Source organism: Cnephaeus nilssonii, assembly GCF_951640355.1.
Source record: "Cnephaeus nilssonii genome assembly, chromosome: 18".
Taxonomy (NCBI): Eukaryota; Metazoa; Chordata; class Mammalia; order Chiroptera; family Vespertilionidae; genus Cnephaeus; species Cnephaeus nilssonii.
This window is the reverse complement of record NC_137089.1, coordinates 18948081-18971661: the sequence shown is the minus strand read 5'-3', so window position 1 is coordinate 18971661 and position 23581 is coordinate 18948081. Positions and strand designations below refer to the sequence as shown.

Genomic DNA, 23581 nt, shown 5'->3' with positions numbered 1-23581 from the left:
TTTCACTCCCAAGCCCCCGAGGAGCCGGACATTTTACCTTCAGCAGCAGAAGTACATCCCAACATAAATCCCATCCCTTTTCAAGAGTCGCTGTCTAAATATTCTAGCTTAGATTCTTCAGTTAATATCATGCACCAGGCTGCTTGCCTGGGCTTCTCCCCACCTGGAAGGCAACCTGAAAAATAGTCTGTCCCACTTACATAGGTGACTGTGGTTTATTAACCTTTCTGATAGGTAATGTTTATGAGCTTTTACTATGCACCAGGCATGGTGCTCAGGGTGTTCACACATCATCTCCTTTGCACTGATGACAATTTATCATCTCCATTTTTTTATTGATTTGTGAGGGAGAAAGGGGGAAAGACAGAGAGGGAGAAAGACACACACACACACACACACACACAGAGAGAGAGAGAGAGAGAGAGAGAGAGAGAGAGAGAGAGAGAGAGAGAGAGAGAGAGAACATCTATCAGCTGCCTCCTACACATGCCCCAACTGGGGATTGAACCTGCAACCTGGGTATGTGCCCTGACTGGGTATTGAACCCGTAACCTTTTGGTGCATGGGACAATTCAACTAACTGAGCCACACTGGTCAGGGCTAGCATCTCCAAAATCAGGTAATAGATATAAATAGCATATGAACAAATAAGCATAGTATATTCAAATTGTGACATATCAGATTGTGGAGAAATATTATGCAGATAAGGAGGATATGAAATGCTGACATTGAAGAGGTGCAATTTTACATAGGGTGGTCAAATAAATAGCCATTTTCAGAATGTAGTGTTATTTTGATTCCATATGCAAGACACTAACAAATGTCACTTAATAAATCAATGACTGAAACAACAGAGTATTTCCCATTGATGCAATGTTAAAACACCAGGCTGGCCTATCATAAGTCACTGGCTTTTATACACAGGAAGTATATATAGCATTATTGATACTATTCAATTATATTTCATAAATTCTATAATAATTTTTCTGAAAGAAAATACATTCTATGTTCTAATGCAGAACCAAAGCATCTCCCAGTGGTGGGAATGGGACTGCTAGGTAGGCCAGAGATTGAGAGGTTTGAGATGAAATGTTCCTTTAACCCAAACAAAGTGTTAGCTCTCTAAGAAACACTTGTCCTTTTAGGGCCAGATAGACAAGAGACTGTCATCTTTGTGTGGTAGCCAGAGCGGTTAAAGCACAGATTGGGGCAAACTGTCTGGATGGAATTCCAGTTTTACCACCTGCAGGTGAAATACTGCTTCCCTCATTTGTAAAATGGAGTTAATGATCCTACCTTCTTCACAATGCTATTGTTGAGGGTGAATGAGCAATGTGTAAATGAAACACTTAGAACAGGGGTTGAGGCACAGTAAGTCATGAGTGTTTTCTATTACTAGTTTCAAACATAGCTTTCAGTTTTCTAGCGTTTACTATGTTCCAAGCACTAGTGTAAGAACTCGGTATACATCATCTCAGTTATCCACAGCAACCCTGGGAATTAGGTAAGATTTCTTTCACAATTTTTCCTGAATAGAAAACTAAGACTCAGAAATAGTAACAGGCTCCAAATTCTAACAGCTGGTAAGTGGGGGGAGCCGGGATCCCAACACAAAAAAGAGTGACTGCTATAAACAAGGAGTCTCTGACATTGATTAATTAGGAGAGTCTGATTTAAACATGAGAGAGAGGGGGGGGGGAGAGAGAGAGAGAGAGAGAACAGAGAAGAGAAGAGAAGAGAAGAGAAGAGAAGAGAAGAGAAGAGAAGAGAAGAGAAGAGAAGAGAAGAGAAGAGAAGAGAAGGGTTTGTCTTTCTCTGGGCCAGAAGGGTAAATTGCCATCAATCAAAAGCACAACTTCTCTGACTGGCTCCTGTCCTGATGCCTATATTACTCCTGATTTAAACTTCCGTGAGAGTGCATGCCTTCTGGGGAAGTAGCTCCCACGATTACTAAAAGGACAGTGTTACCATTGCATTTTTAGGTGGTATATTTTAGAAAGGCAAAGCTAATCATGATTCTATCATAGGAAAAAATCAAACATAAAATCAAAACTTTGGTCCACAAGCTGACAGCCAGTATTATTTGGCCCACGTTTCTCATAGGCTCTGTGGATAATTAGATGAAGAACTTAAAAAAAAAGTTAGCCATAAATCCTCATCGTGGTTTGAAATCCTCTATATGTCCTTTGTCCGTTTTATTAGGTGTGTTCAACTCTCCCATTGGTTGGCAAACTAAGGTCATGGGCCAAATTTAGCTCTACTGCTTGTGTTTCCAAATCAAGTGTTCAGGGGACACAGCCAGGCCCATTCATTTATGTGTTGTCTGTGGAGGCTTTCACATCACGGCAGAATTGAGCAGTTGTAGGGCCCACAAAAGCTAAACTATTTGCTACCTGGTCCTTTATGGTAAAAGTTTGCTGACCCCTGAACTATGTCTACGTAAAAGTATATTTTTGAAAATACTGTATATTTAGTAAAGACACCGGCACATGATAGGTGCTCAAGAAATAAATGATAAAACATGTTTGGATTCCACAAAATTACAAAGACAGGCAAGTTCAAGCTTATCACAGACAGCCAAAATTAGCAGCTAGTGAATCTCCTGCCTCCATCTTGATTCTTTATCCCCTAGAGAAAATGCTTTGGCCCTTACATGGGAGCAGCCTTGATTTCAATGGGCCCTAAAAATACAAATTTAAGATGCAGGGTGACATTTAGAGAGAAAGCTTCATGAGTGACAGAGAAACCACACATGGATAAACATGAAAGGAAATAGATAACACAGAGCAAGAAGCCTATCAAAGTGAGATTTGTATCTTTGCATGGCAAATCTTACCTTACCTTGGCATGTATTAACATAGTATTAATCAACATCCAGTAATGGGAAATGAGCTCAACATAAATCATATTGAGTTAGCATCTCCCTAGCTCTTTACATTTCCTGGGTTCTTCATAACAATATATCCAATAATTATTTCTAGAGTCACAGACTAAATAACAGAATAATAACAGAATAAAATTCCCCAGAAAATTTTCTTCACTAAAATTATAATCTGATCTATCATGCCCCTTTTTGAGACTGAATCTTTGCACATTGATTTTAATGTTTAACTTCAAGCATTTTTTTTATGCCTAGCCTGGTTTTAGTGGCTAGTGAGAAAAATAGGGAATACACACTATTTCTGCCATCAGGATCTTAAATATCAGAAAAAAAGCCCCAAAATAATAATGGTATTTGTATTAGAGCTGAAAATACTTAAGAATAGCATAGTGGATTCCTTCCTTCCTCCCTCCTTTCCTTCCTTCTTCTTTCTTCCTTCCTTTCCTGAATATTTATTGCACCTACCAGGTGCCAGATCTGCATGTTGCTCCTTGCAGGTAGGGTAGGGCAGGGATCTTCAAGGAGCCATCATTCTAGGGAGTAAAGAGAGGCAATAAACAGGTAAACAAATGAAGTAACAAAACCCTTTCAGAATGTGACTATTAGTATAGATGAAATAAACAGGGATATGAGAGAAAGTAATGGGGAGGGCTTAGTTCCCACCACTCTCTCTATAATAGTGACATCTCTAGATCTCTTTCTCTTCACCTATAAAATGAAGAGAATACTTACTTTATAAATACTGTAAAGATTGAGTAATTCAATAAAGTCTCTGGTGCTATGTTTAAAATATATTAAGTGCTTAATAGAGTATTATTATTATTATTATCATCATCATCATCATCAAAGGCTTCTCTGTCACTTGGTTAAATCTTCCACATTTTCCCAGAGATTGAGATATATAATCACTCTAATATAATATTAGATGTTGTTTTTTGAGGACCACACTCTATGCTGGTGCTTTACATAAATCACCTCATTTATTCTTTACTAGAGGCCCAGTGTATGAAATTCGTGCACTGGGGGGGTTGTGTGTGTCCCTCAGCCCAACCTGCACCCTCTCCAATCTGGGACCCCTCGGGGGATGTCCAACTGCCTGTTTAGGCCCGATTCCTGGGGATCGGGCCTAAACAGGCAGTCGGACATCCCTTTCACAATCCAGGACTGCTGGCTCCCAACTGCTCGCCTGCCTGCCTGATTGCCCCTAACCGCTTCTGCCTGCCAGCCTGATCACCCCCTAACCACTCCCCTGCCAGCCCGATCGTCCCCAACTGCCCTCCCCTGACAACCTGGTCACCCCTAAATGCCCTCCCCTGCATATTCCCTCTTCATTAGATAGGGTTTTTTCTTTAACATATTGGACAGCCCTAACTGGTTTGGCTAGGTGGATGGAGCATCGGCCTGTAGACTCAAGGGTCCCAGGTTTGATTCCGGTCAAGGGCATGTACCTTGGTTGGGGCACATACCCAGTGGGGAGTGTGCAGGAGGCAGCTGATTGATGTTTCTCTCTCATAGATGTTTCTAGCTCTCTATCCCTTTCCCTTCCTCTCTGTAAAAAGTCAATAAAATATATTTTTTATAAAAAGAAACATTTAAGATTCCTCCATATCTGCCTGGTTGGTGTGACTCAGTGGTTGAGACCCCAGGCTGCCGCAGCTGGGAGGGGATCACGCAGTGGGGGTGCGGTGCCCCTGCCAGGCTGAGACCCCAGCCCAGGCTACCGGCGCTGGCAGGGGATCGCGCCGTGGGGAGTGAATTTGTTTTTGTTTTTATAAAGAGTCAGGAGGGCCTCTGGGCAGTATTCAGCCAGGCCGCTTACTCTGCAGGCTGTCAGCGGCAGCCCTCCCTGAGACTGGGGGACTCTGGTGGGGCTGAGAGGATTGGGCTCTGCCATCTTGTGGCTATGGGTACCGCCATTTTGTTGTGGAGTGATGGTTAATTTGCATATTACTCTTTTATTAGATAGGATACTTACTCCTGTTTCACAGATAAATATACTGAGGCTTAGAAGGGTGAGATGTCTTGTCCAATGGCATACAGCTAGTAACAGGCAGAACTAGAATTAGAATCCAGCTATGTCTGGCTCCCCAGCCTGTCCCCTTAACCACTATACTAATACTACAAAGTGTCCTGGACAATATTACCCAAAAGAGACTCTGATGACATAGTGCTCTGTGGTGAAAGCTTGGGCCTCACAGCACAGGACCAGCATGCCGTGGTTTGCATCACACACCTATAGAGCCAGAGGGTTTCTAGTCAAATAGGCAAGAAGCTGATACATGCAAAGAAACTTTATTCAACCTGTTAGTTTAACACAGAGTAGTAATAAAGCTAGACCTCCTTACTAGGGATGCAGATTTCAAGGCAAGCTAAGAAATACAATACTCCTTTAGATCAGAAAGTTCCAATATATGTTACAAAGTGTTTTTACGTCCTCCTTGCAATTGATCTTCAAACATATGTTTTCATATATTAACTGCAGACTCTCAAAAAGCTTTGAGTGATAATGTGTGGTCAAGCTGAGACTTCAAACCACGTCTTCTGATCTTGAGTCCCATGTTTAGCATATTCCAAAGCTAACATCAGTGGAAAACGCTGAATTTATGGCTTGCTGAAGGAAAGAAATGAACCGCTGCCATGTTTGTTGTCTCTGTGAGTCCTTTCAGGACAGCTAGGAAGTTAGGTCTGTAACTCCAGGGGCACTAGCATGGTCCAGGCAGTCTTCCCTGGGAGACACACAGGCACAGGAGGAGCTGGCTGCCTCCCAGGCAGGCTCGGCCCCATGGAACTTTGTCCAAGACTTTTAGAAGCAAAACAACCCAACGCCCACTAAAAATTTGGCAGCCCTGAGAGCTTTCCTCCCCTCTCCATCACTCACGTTTTACATTTTAAAATATTCTCATTGATTTTCCATCCCCTGCTGCGTGAGCAGCTGAGGGATTGCTTCCCTGTATCACAGTCTATAATGTCACCCTTACCGGGCTGTGTGGCCAGAGACGATCAGGGAAGAGATTAGGTTGGGAAATATGTCCCTCAGAAAGGATCAATTTCTTCATAGAAGTATTACAGGTAGCAACTAGGCTCCTAGCTCAGAGCCGGCCACGATGCTTCATTCGGAAATTCTAGGGTCTAGTTCCAGTGAGAAAAATGATCAGGAAAAGTAAACAAACCCTAGAGAGCAAAGGTAAGAAAACCAAAGCAAATGTATTAGGGCCGACCTTTCCACATGCTTAGCCATTTGCCAACAATTTACCTGGAAGAGAGACCATTAAGAAAAAGACTAAATAGTCCTGGCCATTTTGCTCAGTGGTTAGAGCGTCGGCCCATGCACCAAAGGTCTGGGTTCAATTCCCAGTCAAGGGTATGTACTCGGTTGCAGGCCTGATCCTGGCCTGGGTCAGGGTGTGTGCCAGAGGCAACCGATCAATGTGTCTATCTCACATCGAAGTTTCTCTCTCTCTCTCACCCCCCTTCTGCTTCCACTCTTTCTAAAAAAATCAATGGGAAAATATCCTCGAGTGAGGATTAACCAAAAAAAATAAATAAATAAATAAATAAAAATAATGGGGGTGGGGGGCTAAAAGCACATGCAACCCACAGCAGACAAACTATAGCTTTGTTCCAGTGTGGCCCATAAAAGAATTCAGAATGACATTTTATTTTCTAAATTAAGACGGTATTATAATTTTGAATTCCAATTCTGCCAGCTGAGTTATTCCCTTCCCAGCGTGTTTCCAAATATCTGCCTCCTGTGAACAAGAAAACATGCAGGCAACAGGAGCGGGGCAGCCTTTCAGCGTGCACAATTATCAGGCTGCAATCAATACTGACACCTCCACACGGGCACCGCTGCTAATGTTGTGGAAAGTTCTGCATCTAATCCTCGGGTCTGGTTTGCAAATGTTACCTAGTGCACAGCTGTTTTCCACTCTGAGAAGAACCTTGAAATCAGAAACATTCAAAAATGTGTTGCATCAGGACTTCGTATCACAGTGTGAATAGAAGTATCTTTGTTTGAGGCAACAACCCTTGGCTGGAAATAAAATTTAGTTTTTTCTTCTCCTACTTCACTCTCACATACAGCCTTCACCAATTCCAACCTTTCACTTCAGAATTAAATATGTTTCCTCCCCAAATTCAAGGTATTATAGTAAAGAGGAGACTTTGGAGTCAAATACTGGTATCCTCGTACATGTTGGTAGAGTGTGACTTTTATTCATTAGCATATGGCTTTTCTCAGCATTGGTCTTATTCTCTGTAAAATGCAGGTAAAGTAGGACTGTTATGAAGAACATACCAAGCACAATGCCTGGCACATGGCAGGCATGTCACGTATCTTAATGCTCTTCTTCTCTTTCATCTGCTAGTTCCTACTGTTAGATTGGAATGCCTTCTCTTTAAACCTGGTTTTCCTCATTCTAGATGGAAACATGTTCAGAAGTACTGCACAGCCCCCGGGTAACAGGCTCCCAGAGATTCTCAGAAAGTGAGGCTCACGACCACTCGGGGTCTCTAAGTGAGCCCTGAACCATTAACCAGAACAGCTCAGTGTTCCCTCACTTTTTCCCACTCCTCGTGTGTTTGTGCTTCTCACTTTGCTCTTTACAAAAATAGAGGCTTTGAAGGCTCATCTGACATCAGACTTGGGTACAGAGCTCTGCCCATTTTCCTCAAGAAACGCCCTCATACTTGGCATTTGGTGATTGATGTTAGTCATTTTACTGGAGAACTGGCGGCGGCGTGTCCTGTTCTGCACCGAGGTATGCCCTCCTGTACCTCCAGCTCTCATCCGTGCTCTTGTAGCTTACCAGCAGGAGTGCCAATGTGCGACCCTGCCAGTACAGGCAGCCCCACTGGGGTATAGAGTCCTGTCTCCACAAATGTCTCACTCAGGAAACAGCTCTGCTCGGCGAGTCTACCTTCCTCAGCACCCCTAGATTTGTAGAGAAGAAAATGTTTCCAATCTCATTGGGTACACCACACTTACAAAGTGACACTTCAAAAATCTTGCATCACCATTTCCCCCTGCTTCTCCTTCCCCAAGCATCACCAAATACAACCAAAGTTTCCCTCCTGTGAATCTCTGCATGTATATTTTTTAAATCATTCTTTACTGTTGAAAGTATTACATATGTCCCCCTTTTCCCCCCATTGACCCCCTCCAGCCCCCCCCCCCCCGGCCCAGGCCTTCAGCACCTTTTGTCTGTGTCCATGGGTTATGCATATATGTATACAAGGTCCTTGGTTGATTACCTCCCACCCACACACCCTCCCTGCCTTCCCTCTGAGATTCTGCACTCTGTCCCATGTCTCTGGATCCACTACGTTCATCAGTTTATTTTGTTACTTAGATTCTACATATGAGTGCGATCATGTGATATTTGTCTTTCTCTGATTGACTCATTTCACTTAGCATGACACTCTCCAGGTCCCTCCATGCTGTCTCAAAACGTAAGAGATTCTTCTTTTTTACTGCTGCATAGCATTCTATGGTATAAATGTACCAGTTTTTTGTTTTGTTTTGTTTTTTTATCTCCTCATCTACTGATAGGCACTTGGGCTGTTTCCAGATCTTAGCTATTATAAATTGTGCTGCTATGAACATAGGGGTGCATCCATTCTTTCTGATTGGTGCTTCGGGTTTCTTAGGATATATTCCTAGAAGTGGGATCACTGGGTCAAATGGCAGATCCATATTTAATTTTTTGAGGAAACTCCAGACTTTTTTCTATAATGGTTGCACCAGTCTGCATTCCCACCAGCAGTGTACTAGGGTTCCCTTTTCTCCACATCCTTGCCAGCACTTGTCGTTTGTTGATTTGTTGATGGCAGCCATTCTGACAAGGGTGAGATGATACCTCTTTGTCGTTTTGATTTGCATCTTTCAGATGATTAGTGACTTTGAGCATTTTTTCATATGTCTCTTGGCCATCTGTTTGTCCTCTCTTTTCATGGACATTTAAAATCAGAGCAGAGCCCAGAAAATTCTCCATAATTCTTGCCAGAATGCCTATTCTGAATGGAACATTTAAATATTGTACTTGACAGATAGAGTTAAAAACCATGTATTAGCATCTCTGAGAGCCTTCTTGTCAAGAAACCTACAAGTAATCTACAATGCAAGATATGACAGACCATGATCACCCCCACCATAAACCATCACACTCCAACTTTATTCACTTTTCTTATACTTCATCTGACTCTGAGTTGATTCCAAGCCCCTATTCAGCCCTATAATTCAAGTTTTAAGCCCCACCAGTGATCTCACTCCATAATATGAAGCACCCCACATTCATCATATATACACTAGAGGCCCAGTGCAGGAATTCCAGCATGGGTGGGATACCTTGGCCTGGCCGGTGATTTGACCAATCAGGGCCAATGGGGCCGGCCGGTTTGGGGGAGGGACCATGGAAGGTTGGCTGTGGGAGTGCACTGATCATCAGGGGGCAGCTCCTGCATTGAGCGTCTGCCCCCTGGTGGTCAGTGTGCATCATAGCAACTGGTCAACCAAGCGTTTGGTAGTTCAGTCATTCAGTCACTTAGGCTTTAATATATATAGATATACATCAATGTCCAGACATTAAGTCAAAACAAAGCAGAAAATCTACCAGATGAAAATCCCAGAGGTCTCAGTCATTATAAAAACTTGGCTAATTCTGATTTATATAATTTTCTAGTCAAGTTTATCCTTCAGTTGGCTCAATTAATGTAACAAAATGCAAAGGGTCACTGATCACTTTGCTGAAGGCCATCTAATAGCAGAATACTCCCAGTCACAGAACACATTTTTAATATGCAGCAATTCAGGAGATGGGCAGACTCCAAATGCAGAACATATTATTACCCTTAAAAAATGGCATCAGAATTCAAGGTAACTGTTTAGTATTCAGTAGATAAGAACATGTTTTCAGATGGAAGTACACTTCTGAAAAATTGGGCTATTCCAGCCAGAAATCAAGAACTAGGTATGTGTAAAACCTACATATACCTCTACAATTATATTTTAACATTTGTGAATAATAAATGTACACTCAACAACAATTCAGCTGTACATTGAGCACTTATTATGTGCAGGCATATGTACTAAGAACTTCTCCCGATCTTCTGTAGAGCAGACATCCAATAAAAGTTTGTTGTTGTTTTACTTTGCTCATAAGGCCAAAAAATAGAGCTTTGGTATTATAAAATGTGGGATCCAAAATTAATAAAGAGCCTATTTACAATTATAGTTACCTCCTATGAAGATTATTAGTTATAAAAGAGGTGAATGTTCTTCAAAGACCAGTTTACTGGTGTAGTTGTTATTTCCTGTTATATAGCTTTGCCTTTTTAGTACTGAGAAAGCTTTTTCACTATTTAAGCATGCCCTGAAATTTAGATATTCTGCTAATAATGTTGAATGGGGCCCCGTTACCTTCTATTAAATAACTTTTGTCTGCCTGACCCTTTTAAAACTTATACAAATTCAGTGTTTAAATTGGCAGTACCCCTTTGAAAGATGTATTTGTTTTCTTTCTAAAAGTGATACCCCTATACCTGTTTTTTAAAAATAAAACTTTATTGTTCAGATTATTACAATTGTTCCCCTTTATTCCCCCCATAGCTCCCCTCCAACCGGTTCCCACCCCACCCTCTGCCCTTACCCCCCTCCCCCACTATCCTCAACCATCGGTGTATGATTTTTGTCCAGTCTCTTCCTGCACCCCCACACCCCTTTCCCCCCAAGAATTGTCACTCCACTCCCTTTCTATGCCCCTGATTCTATTATATTCACCAGTTTATTCTGTTCATCAGATTTCTTTATTTACTTGATTTTTAGATTCACTTGTTGATAGATCTGTATTTGTTGTTTATAATTTTTATCTTTACCTTTTTCTTCTTCTTCCTCTTCTTAAAGAATACCTTTCAGCATTTCATATAATACTGGTTTGGTGGTGATGAACTCCTTTAGCTTTTTCTTATCTGTGAAGCTCTTTATCTGACCTTCAATTCTGAATGATAGCTTTGCTAGGTAGAGTAATCTTGGTTGTAGGTTCTTGCTATTAATCACTTTGAATATTTCTTGCCACTTCCATCTGGCCTGCATAGTTTCTGTTGAGAAATCAGCTGACAATCGTATGGGTGCTCCCTTGTAGGTAACTAACTGTTTTTCTCTTGCTGCTTTTAATATTCTCTTTGTCTTTTGCTCTTGGCATTTTAATTATGATGTGTCTTGGTGTGGTCCTCTTTGGATTCCTTTTGTTTGGGGTTCTGTGCGCTTCCTGGACTTGTAAGTCTATTTCTTTCACCAGGTGAGGGAAGTTTTCTGTCATTATTTCTTCAAATAGGTTTTCAGTATCTTGCTCTCTCTCTTCTTCTGGCACCCCCATAATTCGGATGTTGGTACGCTTGAAGTTGTCCCAGAGGCTCCTTACACTATCTTCATATTTTTGGATTCTTTTTTCTTTTTGCTTTTCCAGTTGGGTGTTTTTTGCTTCTTTGTATTTCAAATCTTTCACTTGATATTTGCGATCCTCTAGTCTGCTGTTGGATCTCTGTATATTATTTTTTTTATTTCAGTAAGTGTATGCTTAATTTCTAGTTGGTCCTTTTTCATATCCTTGAGGGTCTCACTAAATTTATTAGCCTTTTCTAGAAAATTCTTGAAAAACCTTATAACCATGGTTTTGAACTCTATATCCAGTCATTTGCTTTCCTCCATTTCTTTAATTTGTGACCTGTTTCTTTGTCTCTGCATTTTGGCTGCTTCCCTGAGTTGATAGAGTGGTTTTGTGTGCTAGATGTCCTAAAGGGCCCAGTGGCTCAGCCTCCCCAGTTACCTGAGGTGGACACTCTTGGTGTACCCCTTTTTGGGCTGTGTGCACAGTCTTGTTGTAATTAAGCCTTGATTGTTGTTGGTATCACTGGGAGGAATTGACCTCCAGGCCAACTGGCTGTGAGGATCAGCTTTGTCTATGCTGGGAGAACTTCTATGCTAGAGACCCCCTTATGAGACAAGACTTGCAAAAGCCTCTGTGCTCAGCTTGGATGGGGCGGAGTATCAAGGTAGAGCAGACAGAGAGAAGCCAAGATGGCGGCGGAGGTGAACGGCTGATCTGTTGCCTCGCATGGCAGTTTCGGAAAAACAACTAAAAGATGGACTGGTGAGCGCGGCGACTCTTGCTCGCGCCTCCCCAGGCTGGGCGGCTGCTCCTCTCAGCCAGCACCGCAGCCGGGGCCATGAGCTCGTGGGCGCCGTGGCAGCTGCTGTGGCGGCGGCCGCGGACTCGGCGCAGCGGCTCTCGGTGAAGGAAGAGACCATCTTTCTGCGAGACGGGCCCACCCGCGTCACCGACCTGGCCCAGCTCCTCACTGAGATCCTCGGGGCCCCGGAGACCGCCAACACCGACTTAGAGGATTCTTAAGACTTCCTGTCTTACACTCAAGTCCTCTAGCCATTTTGAGAGAGGAGGACCAAGAAGGCAGCAAAGTCAAACAAAGGAACTTTGCGCACAGCAATTTCAAAGTTAAACAAAGGAACTTCGCCGCGCACAGAGCGTCTGCCACCCAGAACCACAGGAGAGCTGGCTGAATGGTGGATTTACAGCTAAGAGAGAAGAGGAAAGAGCGAACTCTGGAGGAGCTGAGGTGCGGAGGCGCGTGGGTCGGGGGAAGGGACTTGTGGCTTTTGTTCCAACCCTAGGGGAGATTAGCTCCCCAGACGCCTGCGGGGAGAGGCTGGACTCTCGGCCTTTGGATCGGAGAGTGGGAGTGACTTCCTTGTGGAGGTGCACCCAGCAATCAGTGTTTGCTGCATTGGAGTGCGGAACGAGGGGGCTTAGAAACGTGAAAAGCAGAAAAAGCAGACTTGCAGCCAGTGTGGTTCGCCACGCCATGGCCTGGTGGCGCCCTGAGGCCCCGCCCCGCCCTGAGACTCGCCCCGCCCTGGGACCCGCCCCACTCGATTTGCAGGTCTGCCCCGCACGTCTTGCAGGCACACCTGGGCTCCAAGCAACGGCTTTTGCATGTGGGTGGCCTGCCCTATGGCAGCTTGACCAGATAAACTGCGGTTCTAGTCGGACTGCTCTAGGGACGCTCAGACAGGAGGAGGAAACTGCAGTTTTTGCCGTAAGTCCTGCTGAGTGGTCTCAGGTAGTAGCTGACCTACACACCATTGGAGACCCAGAAACGAGGGCATCTAGTGGTCGGTGTGAGATGACACCAGATTTCAACCACTCGCATAAAGGACACATTCCAGAGGCAGACTCAGTGAGCGCCAAAGCCTTGCTGCACTAAGACCCGGCCCATAAATCTGTCTCCTACACAGCAACTCTTCCTTTATAGACACAGAGGATCCGCACGGCCAATTGGCCTGGAGGACAATTCCTCCCAGCGACACCAACAACAATCAAGACTTAACTATACAAAGGAAGACCAAGATGGAGGCATAGGGCGGAAGCCTGATTGTTGCCTACCACAACAATTTTGAGTCTACGACGGGAGAGCAGAGCAGACACCATCCAGAACCACCGGAGGGCTGATTGAGCAGATGCTCTACAACTAGAATAAAAGAGAGGGGTACTCGGGATGATGCTGATGCCGGTGACCCAAAGATCACACTTTAAGAACTATGGCTCAGGCGACACAGTGGCGGCCTGGAACGTGCTCGGCGCAGTTCCCCCGGCGGTCTCCGGCTGAGGGGAAGGCCCCACTCGCTGCCGAGCACGGACAGACGAGCCACTGGGAGACATGGGGTGGGAGACTCCGCGCTTGCTGACCTCTGAGTCCTTCAAGAATCTCAACGCCCCGGAAGCGGCCAGGTGCGCACGCTCGGTGACTGGCCACCGCTGCAGACCCAAGGGCCGACACAGCCACCCCGAACCAGCCCGCTGCCGCGCACCGGGCACACCGGAGCTTCGCCGAGCCCGCCGCCCAACGAGTTCTGCGGCGGCTGCCCTGGAGCTCTGAGAAAATGGCCGAAGGAATTACTGAGATGGAATTGACCAACAGGAAATGGGATCAAGAAGGTAGAGCAGACAGCAATGGCTTCCCATCAACCCTGCCCTAAGAGGCCCCTGGATCTCAGTGTCCCATGGTAATCGCTGAAAGCACCTCTTAGAGAAAACCACCCTCGAGTTTTGCCCGCTGCCAGACAATCCAGTTTCTCCCCAAATGAGTCTGGGTCCCCAGAGTCTTGCCCGGAACTGGAGTTCAGAGCAGTTGGGAGCTTTTGTCTCCCTCCCGATTGAGAAAGCCAGCTGCGTACTCAATTGCCAGCATTCTCCGCGTGCGTGCCTCCGTACTTCTGCCTTCTGAAGCTCCTCTGAGTCTCAGTGTGCTTTTCTCTTCCTTCTAGTTGTAGAATTTCCACTCAGCCAGCCTTCCTGTGGTTCTGGATGATGTCCGTTTTGTCTTTTAGTTGTAGTTTTGAAATTGTTGTGTGAGGCAGCAGTTTAGGTGTTTACCTATGCCACTATCTTGGTTTCTCCTCACCCCTATACCTTTGTTAACTCCATTTCTTCAATAATATTTCAGTTATAGTGAATTTTAAAAGAGAAAATAATAGCAGGTCAGGAAGCCAGGGTCCTGGTTCTAGAAGGCACCCTGTTCTTAGTTGGCTATAGGAAAGTAAAATGAATTCTAATAATTTCTTCAGCACTTCAGGAAACTGCACCACCTCTGCAAATGCAGCAATTAAGATGATTCCCAGAAATCAGTGTGATTAAGAGCTCAATCTGTTCCTATGGTTTATCAGCACCTTGAGGGATACATACATACACTCTGGGTACTATTTCCCTTGTCCTGGCTTTATAATCCCCAAATAACAAAAACTAATTATGTGAAAATGATCATAAACATGTCTGAATATTGTGTCACCGTTAGTAATATATAAGCTAGATTTTCTAAAAATGTTAGAACTGGAGAAACTTTTCAAGATTGTAAATTTACTGATTCTGGAAAATGAGGTCCAGACATAAGACCATGAGACCTAGAGTATTAATCTGGAGGTGATGAAGATGACAAAAGGATAAGTTGAGCAGGACTGAATCCAAACTCTTATGAGAACTATATGCCACTATTCCCCATAATTAAATATAATGAGGAGTAATATATCTAGTCGGACTTGAGTTCAAAATTTCAACCTGATCCTCATCATGGGGTCAAGGAGAGAAACTCATCCAGCTCTTAGACTGTCCTGTTCCCACTCTGCTCTTCTCCTTAACCACCTCTTGCTGGCAATCTGTCTCTTTAAACACTACATTTTAATCAACTGCTTTCTCTACCTCTATGCCTGGCCTTCAATATATGCTACAAAAAATGCCTGGTCTACTTCCGGGCTGACAATTGGCTCCATGGAGCTGGCATTTTCAGAAAACCCTCTGCCCTGCAGCTCTATCTGCTTTGGCAGATGCACCCCTCCTTCTGTCCTGGCAATGGAGAGCCAAGCACCCTACAGAGTGTGGCATCGCCTCATCGTATAAAAATGATGGCCTTGTAATGGTTTCCACATGCTTCCTAGAGCAAGAGGACGCTCCACTTCATTACACGGTCTGCAGTTAGACTGAATTACTTCTGATCCCTAGGATATGCCCTGCTATCTCATGTCTCTTGATCATCACACACACCAAATCTCGTAGGACCACTCTTCCTGCCTCTCCTTACCTTCAGATTTTGGCTTAGATGTCACTGAAACTGAAAGGCCCTCACCATCCATTCTCAACCCCAAGTTCAGATCAGGTGCTGTCATAGAAGCCCAAATTTCCTCTATCTTAGCATTTATCACATTGTACTATAACTGCCCGTCAGAGTACAAAGTACCTGAAATCACTGGCAATGTCTGTCTGCATTACCGTCAAATCCACAAGGGCCAGGATTTGGACAGGTACACAGTACGGCTGCAAATGAATCTCTTAGAATGAATGGATGAATTCCTTTCCAATCAAAAATATACTGTAAGATCATTTCCCCTTGATGATTATGTCATGCTGTTTCTCAAGGACATCTTGAGGCAGAGAATTCTATAAGGAAGACTGTCTTTTATATAATTGCATATCCCATGCTTTGCCTTGGCAAAAATGGCAATGCTTAGAAATAATGGCCCAAGATGTTTTCAAATTAGCATTTTTGTTACTTTATTTAGGATAAAGAATAACAACAGAAATAAAACTTCTGCCACCACTGTGAAATTAATTGAGGGTGAAAGACAATCTTTAGGACATTTTCTTTCTGGGTGTTTGTTCTCATACTGAATAAGAGGTACTAAAATCCAAACTATAGCCACACTAAAAACTTGTGGACTTAGCCCCCAGGTGCCCTTCGTGGTAGGTATCTTCTTTCTCAGGGTCAACAATGCCAACAGCAAGTGTAAGATCTTGTGGCCTCACCTGGCTTCCACGGTCTCCAAGAAGCAGAGAGCTGGAGAGATGGAGGAAAATGTCCGGTGACACCTGTTACTTTTACTCACTATGCATTGAGAGGGATTTCATCACGTGAGCATGCCTAACTGCAGTGAGGGCTGGCAAAAGTGAGCCAGCCATGCACCTGGGAGGAAGCAGAAAGAGGTTTCGTGAATAGGTGGCCCACCCCCACCATCCCACCTCATGGGACCACTGACTCCTCTTAGAAAGGAGTTGTTAGCTACAGAAGATAAGGATGGTGCCACACAGGGATGAGGACAGTAACTGGTCTGGTGATGATTAATGAGAAGAACATCTTTGATTTATCAAAGCAATGTATTTCTGAAGACAGTGCTCACTTAACAAAAGTAGTCCCTCTGGTGCTCCCTGGTGACCTCCCATTGGGGATTTCAAATAGGAATTAGAATTTCAAAAAAGAGTGATCTGTTTGCAAGAGCCCATAGAAGGTAGGATGCTAATATTTGTATTCACATTTATTGCAGTCTTTGATACCAGCCATCCTCCAATCCCATTTCGTAAAAGGGTGAGTTTTATAATTAGAGTCAGCATGGGTTTGAATCCTGACTCCGTCATTTACTAGCTCTGTGACCTTGAGCTAACCTCTTGTCACTAAGCTTCAGTATCTGTGACTGTGACCTACTAATGGTACAAATGCCTCAGAGGAGGTGGTGAGAATGACCATAGACAGTGCAGGTAAAGAGCACAGCACGGCCCAGTGGGAGTGGCTCAGTGGTTGAGTTTCAACCCATGAACCAGGAGGTCACCGTTTGATTCTCGTCAGGGCACGTGCCCAGGTTTTGGGCTCAACCCCCCATAGGGGGCTTGCAGGAGGCAGCCTATAGATGATTCTCACCATTGATATTTTTATCTCTCTCTCCTTCTCCCTCCTTTTCTCTGAAATCAATAAAAACAAAATAAAACTTTGTGAACATTTTAGAAAGTGATTATATTCAATCAAAGATATTTGAAATTAACTAAAAATAATTATGAGTAGGATTAAATGTAATCTCTGTCATTCCACTGGAGACATTTTCCTCTGGGTCAATCTTAGAAAGTCATTAATATTTATTTCATTTCATACCTCCATAAATTTAAAAAATATATATTTCAAATAAAAAACAAATATATTATGGACTCATTTTACTAATTAACCATCTCCATTTAAAAGGATTTTTGATATTAAAAAGTAAAGTACTTGCAAAAATCCCCTAATAATATGTTGGGGAACTGAAATCTACAAAAAGATCATGGTTGCATATTTTGAAATAATTCTTTCAATGCTTGAATTTATTCAACATTTTTTGAAGACTGTCTTACATCACATTGTCACTAATTCCCTGGAGAAATGAATAACCTTCCTCCTGCCCTGAAGAAGCTCATTGTCTAGTGAAGAGATGGACAAATATGGTTCATTGCAATAAAAAGTTTTGGGAGTGAAGTTCAAGTATTCATGGAGGGCTGTGGAAGCTCATGGCAGAGATTCTAACTTCAAAACAGGTTGTTTTTCTTTGACACAATGAAAGTTGCTCCCTCACTGACATTAAGTGAAAACAGAAAGGTAGATATGAATGTGGATTCCATGTTTCACCTGACAACTGTAGAGAAAAATATAAAGATAGATGAAGGTCAACTTTTAAGTTCGGAAATTTAGTAGCAATGAGTTTGTTGGATTTATACTTAGAAGAAGTTACATGTTTTGGTGACGATGATGGGGATAACACAGTAAAAATCTCATCATTGGATTGCAAAAGGCTTTCACAGGGAAAGTGAAGCATAAAGGAAGGAGGATGGGATTTGGCTTAAGTAGGCTTAGATTGAATTACTGCTCTCTCACTTACTACCCATGTGTCTTGAGCAATTTTCAACTGGTGTGCCATACAGTTAAATTCTTAAAACATGCAATACCTATTAGTCAGGGTCACTAACTTTTTACCCCTTAGCTTGTCAAATAAAAAAATGGCAACTGCCAACAAAACAATAGCAGTCCATTGGTAAATGAATCAAAAGTATACCAATTTTATGTTAGATAGGCAAAAAGTATATTTTTGGGTATGCTGCAGAATTTTAGTAATTAGTTTATGTGTGCCATGAAAAGTGTTGAAAATCACTGCTTTAGACAACTCTCACTCCCTAAAACCCAATGTCTTAACACGCAAAGTAGAGGTAATACTAGCTTACACATAGAGTTATAAGCATTATATATGATAATGTTCACATATCTTTGTGATGGGGGATCATGAAGGACTCAAATGTAGGCTACGGAGTCCTTGGCAAGGAGTGGAAGGATGTTGGCAAGTGTGAAGCAGTAGCCTGATGTCAGAAACCTGGAGTGCAAGGCAGGAAACAAAGGCAGGGATGTGAGTGATGATATGACAATAAAGGTAGTAACCACTATGGCTCCTTCCAAAGCTCAGAATATTTATCACTGAATTAAGCCTTTGATTTCCTATGACCACTTGTTTACTCATAATCTTAACTCTGCTTGGGAAAAATCAGGCTCCAATTTACCTCTTGGCTGAGTAGCTCCTCCTTGTCTCTATGAAGTCAGAGTCTCTGGGATGTGTTACCTGGTATTACCCATGTGAAAACCATACCTTCCCACTGAACGACGGCTCAACCCCCAGGGAGCAAAATATGAAGTGTAACTGTCCTACATGCACTGAGTTGGAAGAGATGCTCAGGAAATGGTAAGTGAGATAGAACAGGAGGGCAGGGAGCTTCCAGAACATGATAAAACAGCCCGTGGAAGCAGAGGAACACAGCAACTTGAGAGCAGGAGGGTAGCTCACAAAGCGCCATTGCAAGAAAGTAGTAGGGGTCATTCAGGAAGAGATGGGGTTCAAAAAGAGAAAAAGATGATGCGTACCCATGGGTGAGAAGTTTGATAGCAGTTGATATTTGGAGAGCCAAGAAGGAGGCAATTACTATAGACCCAGGAAGAATAACAGCAAGTCAGGACTCCGGGGAGCTCCTAGGTAGGGGGAAAGAGATACAGTCAAGGGTAAGATAGAGCCCCATGATCAGAAGACTAGGAGTGCGGGGGAGAGAGGGAGATAGTCTCACATACAAGACGAAAGTGGATCCTACAACCAGGATTAAGTGGAGCTGAATTTATAGTAGACTAGAGGCCCAGTGCATGATTGAGTCATGCACGTGTAGGGGGAGGGGGAGCTGGGTGCCTGTCCGCTGGTGCACCAGGCCTTTCAGAAGCCTCCAGCGGGGCGGAGGCTTCCGAAGGTGCCTGAGTGGACAGGCACCCAGCTCCCATGCTTTTGCTTTTGATCGCTGGTGCACCAGGCCTTTCAGAAGCCTCCAGCATGGTGGAGGCTTCTGAAAGGCCTGGTGCCTGAGCGGACAGGCACCCAGCTCCAACCAGGATTAAGTGGAGCTGGATTTATAGTAGATACCAATGAAAGAGGAGGTGTCTAGATGGGAATCTTTATTTCTACTTTGAAGAACTTTTAAAAGCCCTCTCTAAAAATAGGATCCCCTCATTGTCAGAACAAAATAGAGGTTTCAGTGAATCGTGAGAGGTTAAGAGGGATGAGGGAGGAAGAATCAGATCCTTCTAGGTTGTTGGGTATTTTCCAAATTCAGAACATTTAGAAAGTATGGGTTGAGGAAGCTGAAATTTCTCAAACCCTGTGGGAGACTAAGGAGAACTAGAACCTTGTTTTTAAATGTGTAAAGTGTCGCTCTTGAAAAGTAGCCAGTTATGATCTCCCCCACTGCTACAACTTTAATACACCCTTCCTATAGTTGAAACACTATGGTCTCTTTATGCGGTCATTAGTAAAAGGGTAAAATTTCCATAGCGCTTTAAAGTTTCAAAGCCCTTCTCGCATTCATTATTTTATTTTCTCCAGACCTCTATGAAGTAAAAGCAACGATATAATCAGACATAGTTCCGGGTGTAGAAATGCAAATACAGATGAATGACTTTATTAAGGTCTTAAAAGCACTTAAAAAATCAAAGCCAGATGATTTAACTCTGATTCCTGGCCAATTCCCAGCCTTTCACTGAACACAGGGGTGAATGAGAGAAGAATCTGCTAAATTATGCCTTTCAATAATCTTGTGCCTGGCCAATCTTGGATATTAAACCCCATCTTCCCTAATATCCTAGCTCCTGTGCACTGCTTGGACTTCGGACCACACTAAATTCCAGAGTTTGTTTCCTCTGGCCTCCCTCTCTGTTTACCCCGAAGGAAAGCTGTGCATGTGAAGGGCAAACGCCTTGGATTCCTGCCGACATGGATTCCAATCCCAGCTGTAAGGCTCTACAACTCCCGCCACAGTGCTAACCAGCATCTGTACCTCCGTTTTCTAATTGGAAAAAATGGAGTATGCAATACCTATTTGGGAGAGTCTTAACCCTTTGCACTCACTTGCTTTTTTCTCGATGCCTTTATTCTACTCGGGATTTAATTTTTTAAATACCCCAGATTTTACAAAGTGCGGCAGTAGAATAAAAAACTGGAGTTTCTTTTCATACAAACTTATTTATTTGGATTTTTTTATATTTCAAATTATTGATACATATAATACAATTCGACATACGAGCTGCTACCGATGCTAACCGTGTCGAGTCACACTCGACATCCGAGTGCAAAAGGTTAAGCTTTTTAAATGCGATCACATATGTCAAGCACCTAGTATAGTGTCTGGCACATCGACATTCTATAACCATTGGCTTTTTTGCTGAGGACACTTTATCCTTTTCAAGCTACGATGTTACCGCGTTTGACACAGGGGAGCAGAGTTGGCTCCATTTTACAGATGGGGTATAAGACAGCTTAAGCACATTTCTCGGGATCACATGTGTGGTAAGTAAAGATGGGATTAGACCCCACGCCTCCTAATGTTTGTTGAAGACATGCGTTTTGGCACCCTGTGTCACATCCTCTTAGCGGGACTGGTTTCAGCCACAGCTACCGTGGATGGGTCCTGCCTGGAGAGAATGTCCTACTCCCGGCACCCACTGTCCCCTGTCTATCTATCACCTTCTCTGCCTCAAGGTTCTCTCTAAAGCCCCCCAGGAGTTTCCAGGCAGGAGAATCCTGGAGTGTAGGGCCATTAAAGACCCTAAAGGTACCCCTCAACAAAGCGGGGAGGGCAGCCAGTGGATAAATGCCTGTCCTCTCTTCCTCTGGACAGATAACCCTGGAGCGCACTATTTGGTTGCCAGTTGCCCACAATGGGAACCTTCTCCATAACACACACTTGATTTGGGCTTTTCTTCTCCTATGACACTGTCCTCCATACCCTTGATCCGCCTTCCTGGGACCATCTCCCAGATAAACTTCCGACGCTTAAGTCCTTGTCTCAAACTACATCTTGGGAACTAAAGGTCGGGACGGGGGTTGTATTGTTTTCACTCTTTTGCTTTGCTTTGTTTTCATTTGTGTTTACAGGCATTTCTCTCCCTGTCTCTCTCCACAGGTCACCAAGATGCTGGCAGTGGTTGTAATTCTGTTTGCACTTTTATGGATGCCCTACCGGACTCTTGTGGTTGTCAACTCATTTCTCTCCAGCCCTTTCCAAGAAAATTGGTTCTTACTCTTTTGCAGAATTTGCATCTATCTCAACAGTGCCATCAACCCAGTGATTTACAACCTCATGTCTCAGAAATTCCGAGCAGCCTTCAGGAAACTCTGCAACTGTAAGCAGAAGCCCATGGAGAAACCCGCTAGCTACAGTGTGGCCCTAAATTACAGTGTCATCAAGGAGTCAGATCACTTCAGCACAGAGCATGATGACATCACTGTCACTGACACGTATTTGTCTGCCACAAAAGTGACTTTTGATGACACCTGTTTGGCTTCTGAAATCACCTTTAGCCAAAGCTGACTCACGAGTTAGAAGAAAATGGACCATAAAGTGAATCTGTGCAGTTAGCCACCCAAGAGAGGAAAAGGCCGATACTCGTATGTGAAGACAGAGCAGATAGTCTTTTCCAGCGCTCTAACAAATCCTGGCCCAAGATCATCTAACCCACAGAATGACTCATATTTTCCTCCTAGTGTCACAAAACTAATATCACAAAAAATGAAGCAGATCTGTGAAAGAGCCAAAGGGTGAAAATTGAGAGTGTAGCCCTTTGCATTTAATGTGAGAAGTTCACTTTATTTTGGGGGGCTATGAAGTTTAGATAAAATCTAGACATCAATTTACATTATTTATAATAACTCTACCAAATGTGATTTCTCAACTCCCCCCCCCCAAGTATTTACATATGGGTGGGACAAAATTAGGTTTACAGTTGTCCATATGGAAAATAATACAATAATTCATAAATAATAATACAAGAATAAACTCTGTGTTTTGCATACTCACAACTGGTAAGCCTACTTTGCCTCACTCTGTATTTGGTAATTTTGCAGCATGTGAATGCTTAAGTGTTTGCATTTAGCATTTCAACAAATGCAGTGCTATATCAGGAATATCTGAGACTACAGGAAAAAATAGAAAAAGTATTTTTTATTTATTGAGTAAAAATGAGATTTCAGACAAATAGGTTCACTATACTAAAACAAATACAAAAGGAAATGTCATGATTCTTATAAAATTTTGAGGTGATTTTTATATCTTACAAAGTAGACAGTCATCATTTTAAGTTTAATGTAAAATAAACCACAAAATAGTCAAAATTACAAATTAGGAGAAAATGTGTATTTAATTTTTAGATAAATCCAGCTCTTATCAACTCTTTGAGCCTCCTAAGTGATGGCTTAGACATGAGAATTATTCAAATTGAGTAACTGTGAAAATACAAATGAACACACAATTAATATTGAAAAGTATTGCCAAGATAAGACCAAGTATTTAAAATAAGGTTTCACTTGTCTCTGAAACTTTAAGAAAGGAAATCCTCCTTGAGTAAATATTATTGTGTGTAAAGTACTGAGCCATGTCCAGGAAATAAATCCTTCTAACTGACTCTAGCTTAAAAGATGGGAACCTTCTCAAAAGCTCACTTGCTATTCTGTCAGTCAGTGTGACTCCTCTCTGATCACTACATATAGCCTCCAGATTTTAACTTGTCTACACTTGTCTTTCCTTGCTGCCTGCTTGTTATTTGTAGGTACTTTATCTTTTTCCAACTGCTAGTGATATTTTGTTTACAGAGTCTAAATCAAAGCAATGCAAGATGCTGTTGGCTTTATTTTCAATAGAGCTAAAACTGATTTCAACTCATAATCAGTATCTCTTTATAGTTATGATTTAGACTTGCTAGTCTGTATCAGTGATTATTAGAGAGCTATGAATGTGAGTTTGCCCAAGACAGTGTCTGGTCTTA

The 23581-nt window shown here is 42.9% G+C and overlaps 1 protein-coding gene across 1 annotated transcript in view; it reads left to right on the top strand.

Annotated features, from left to right (window-relative positions):
- TRHR (thyrotropin releasing hormone receptor) overlaps window positions 1–22131 on the top strand; it is a gene marked incomplete at its 3' end in the record, with an annotated part of 37687 nt that extends 15556 nt beyond the window's left edge. Inside the window, exon 2 of the mRNA XM_079796110.1 lies at window positions 21724–22131. Within this exon, the coding sequence (XP_079652236.1) occupies window positions 21724–22131 (408 nt within the window). The remainder of the gene's footprint in view (window positions 1–21723) is intronic.
- Between the last annotated feature and the right edge of the window lie 1450 nt (window positions 22132–23581).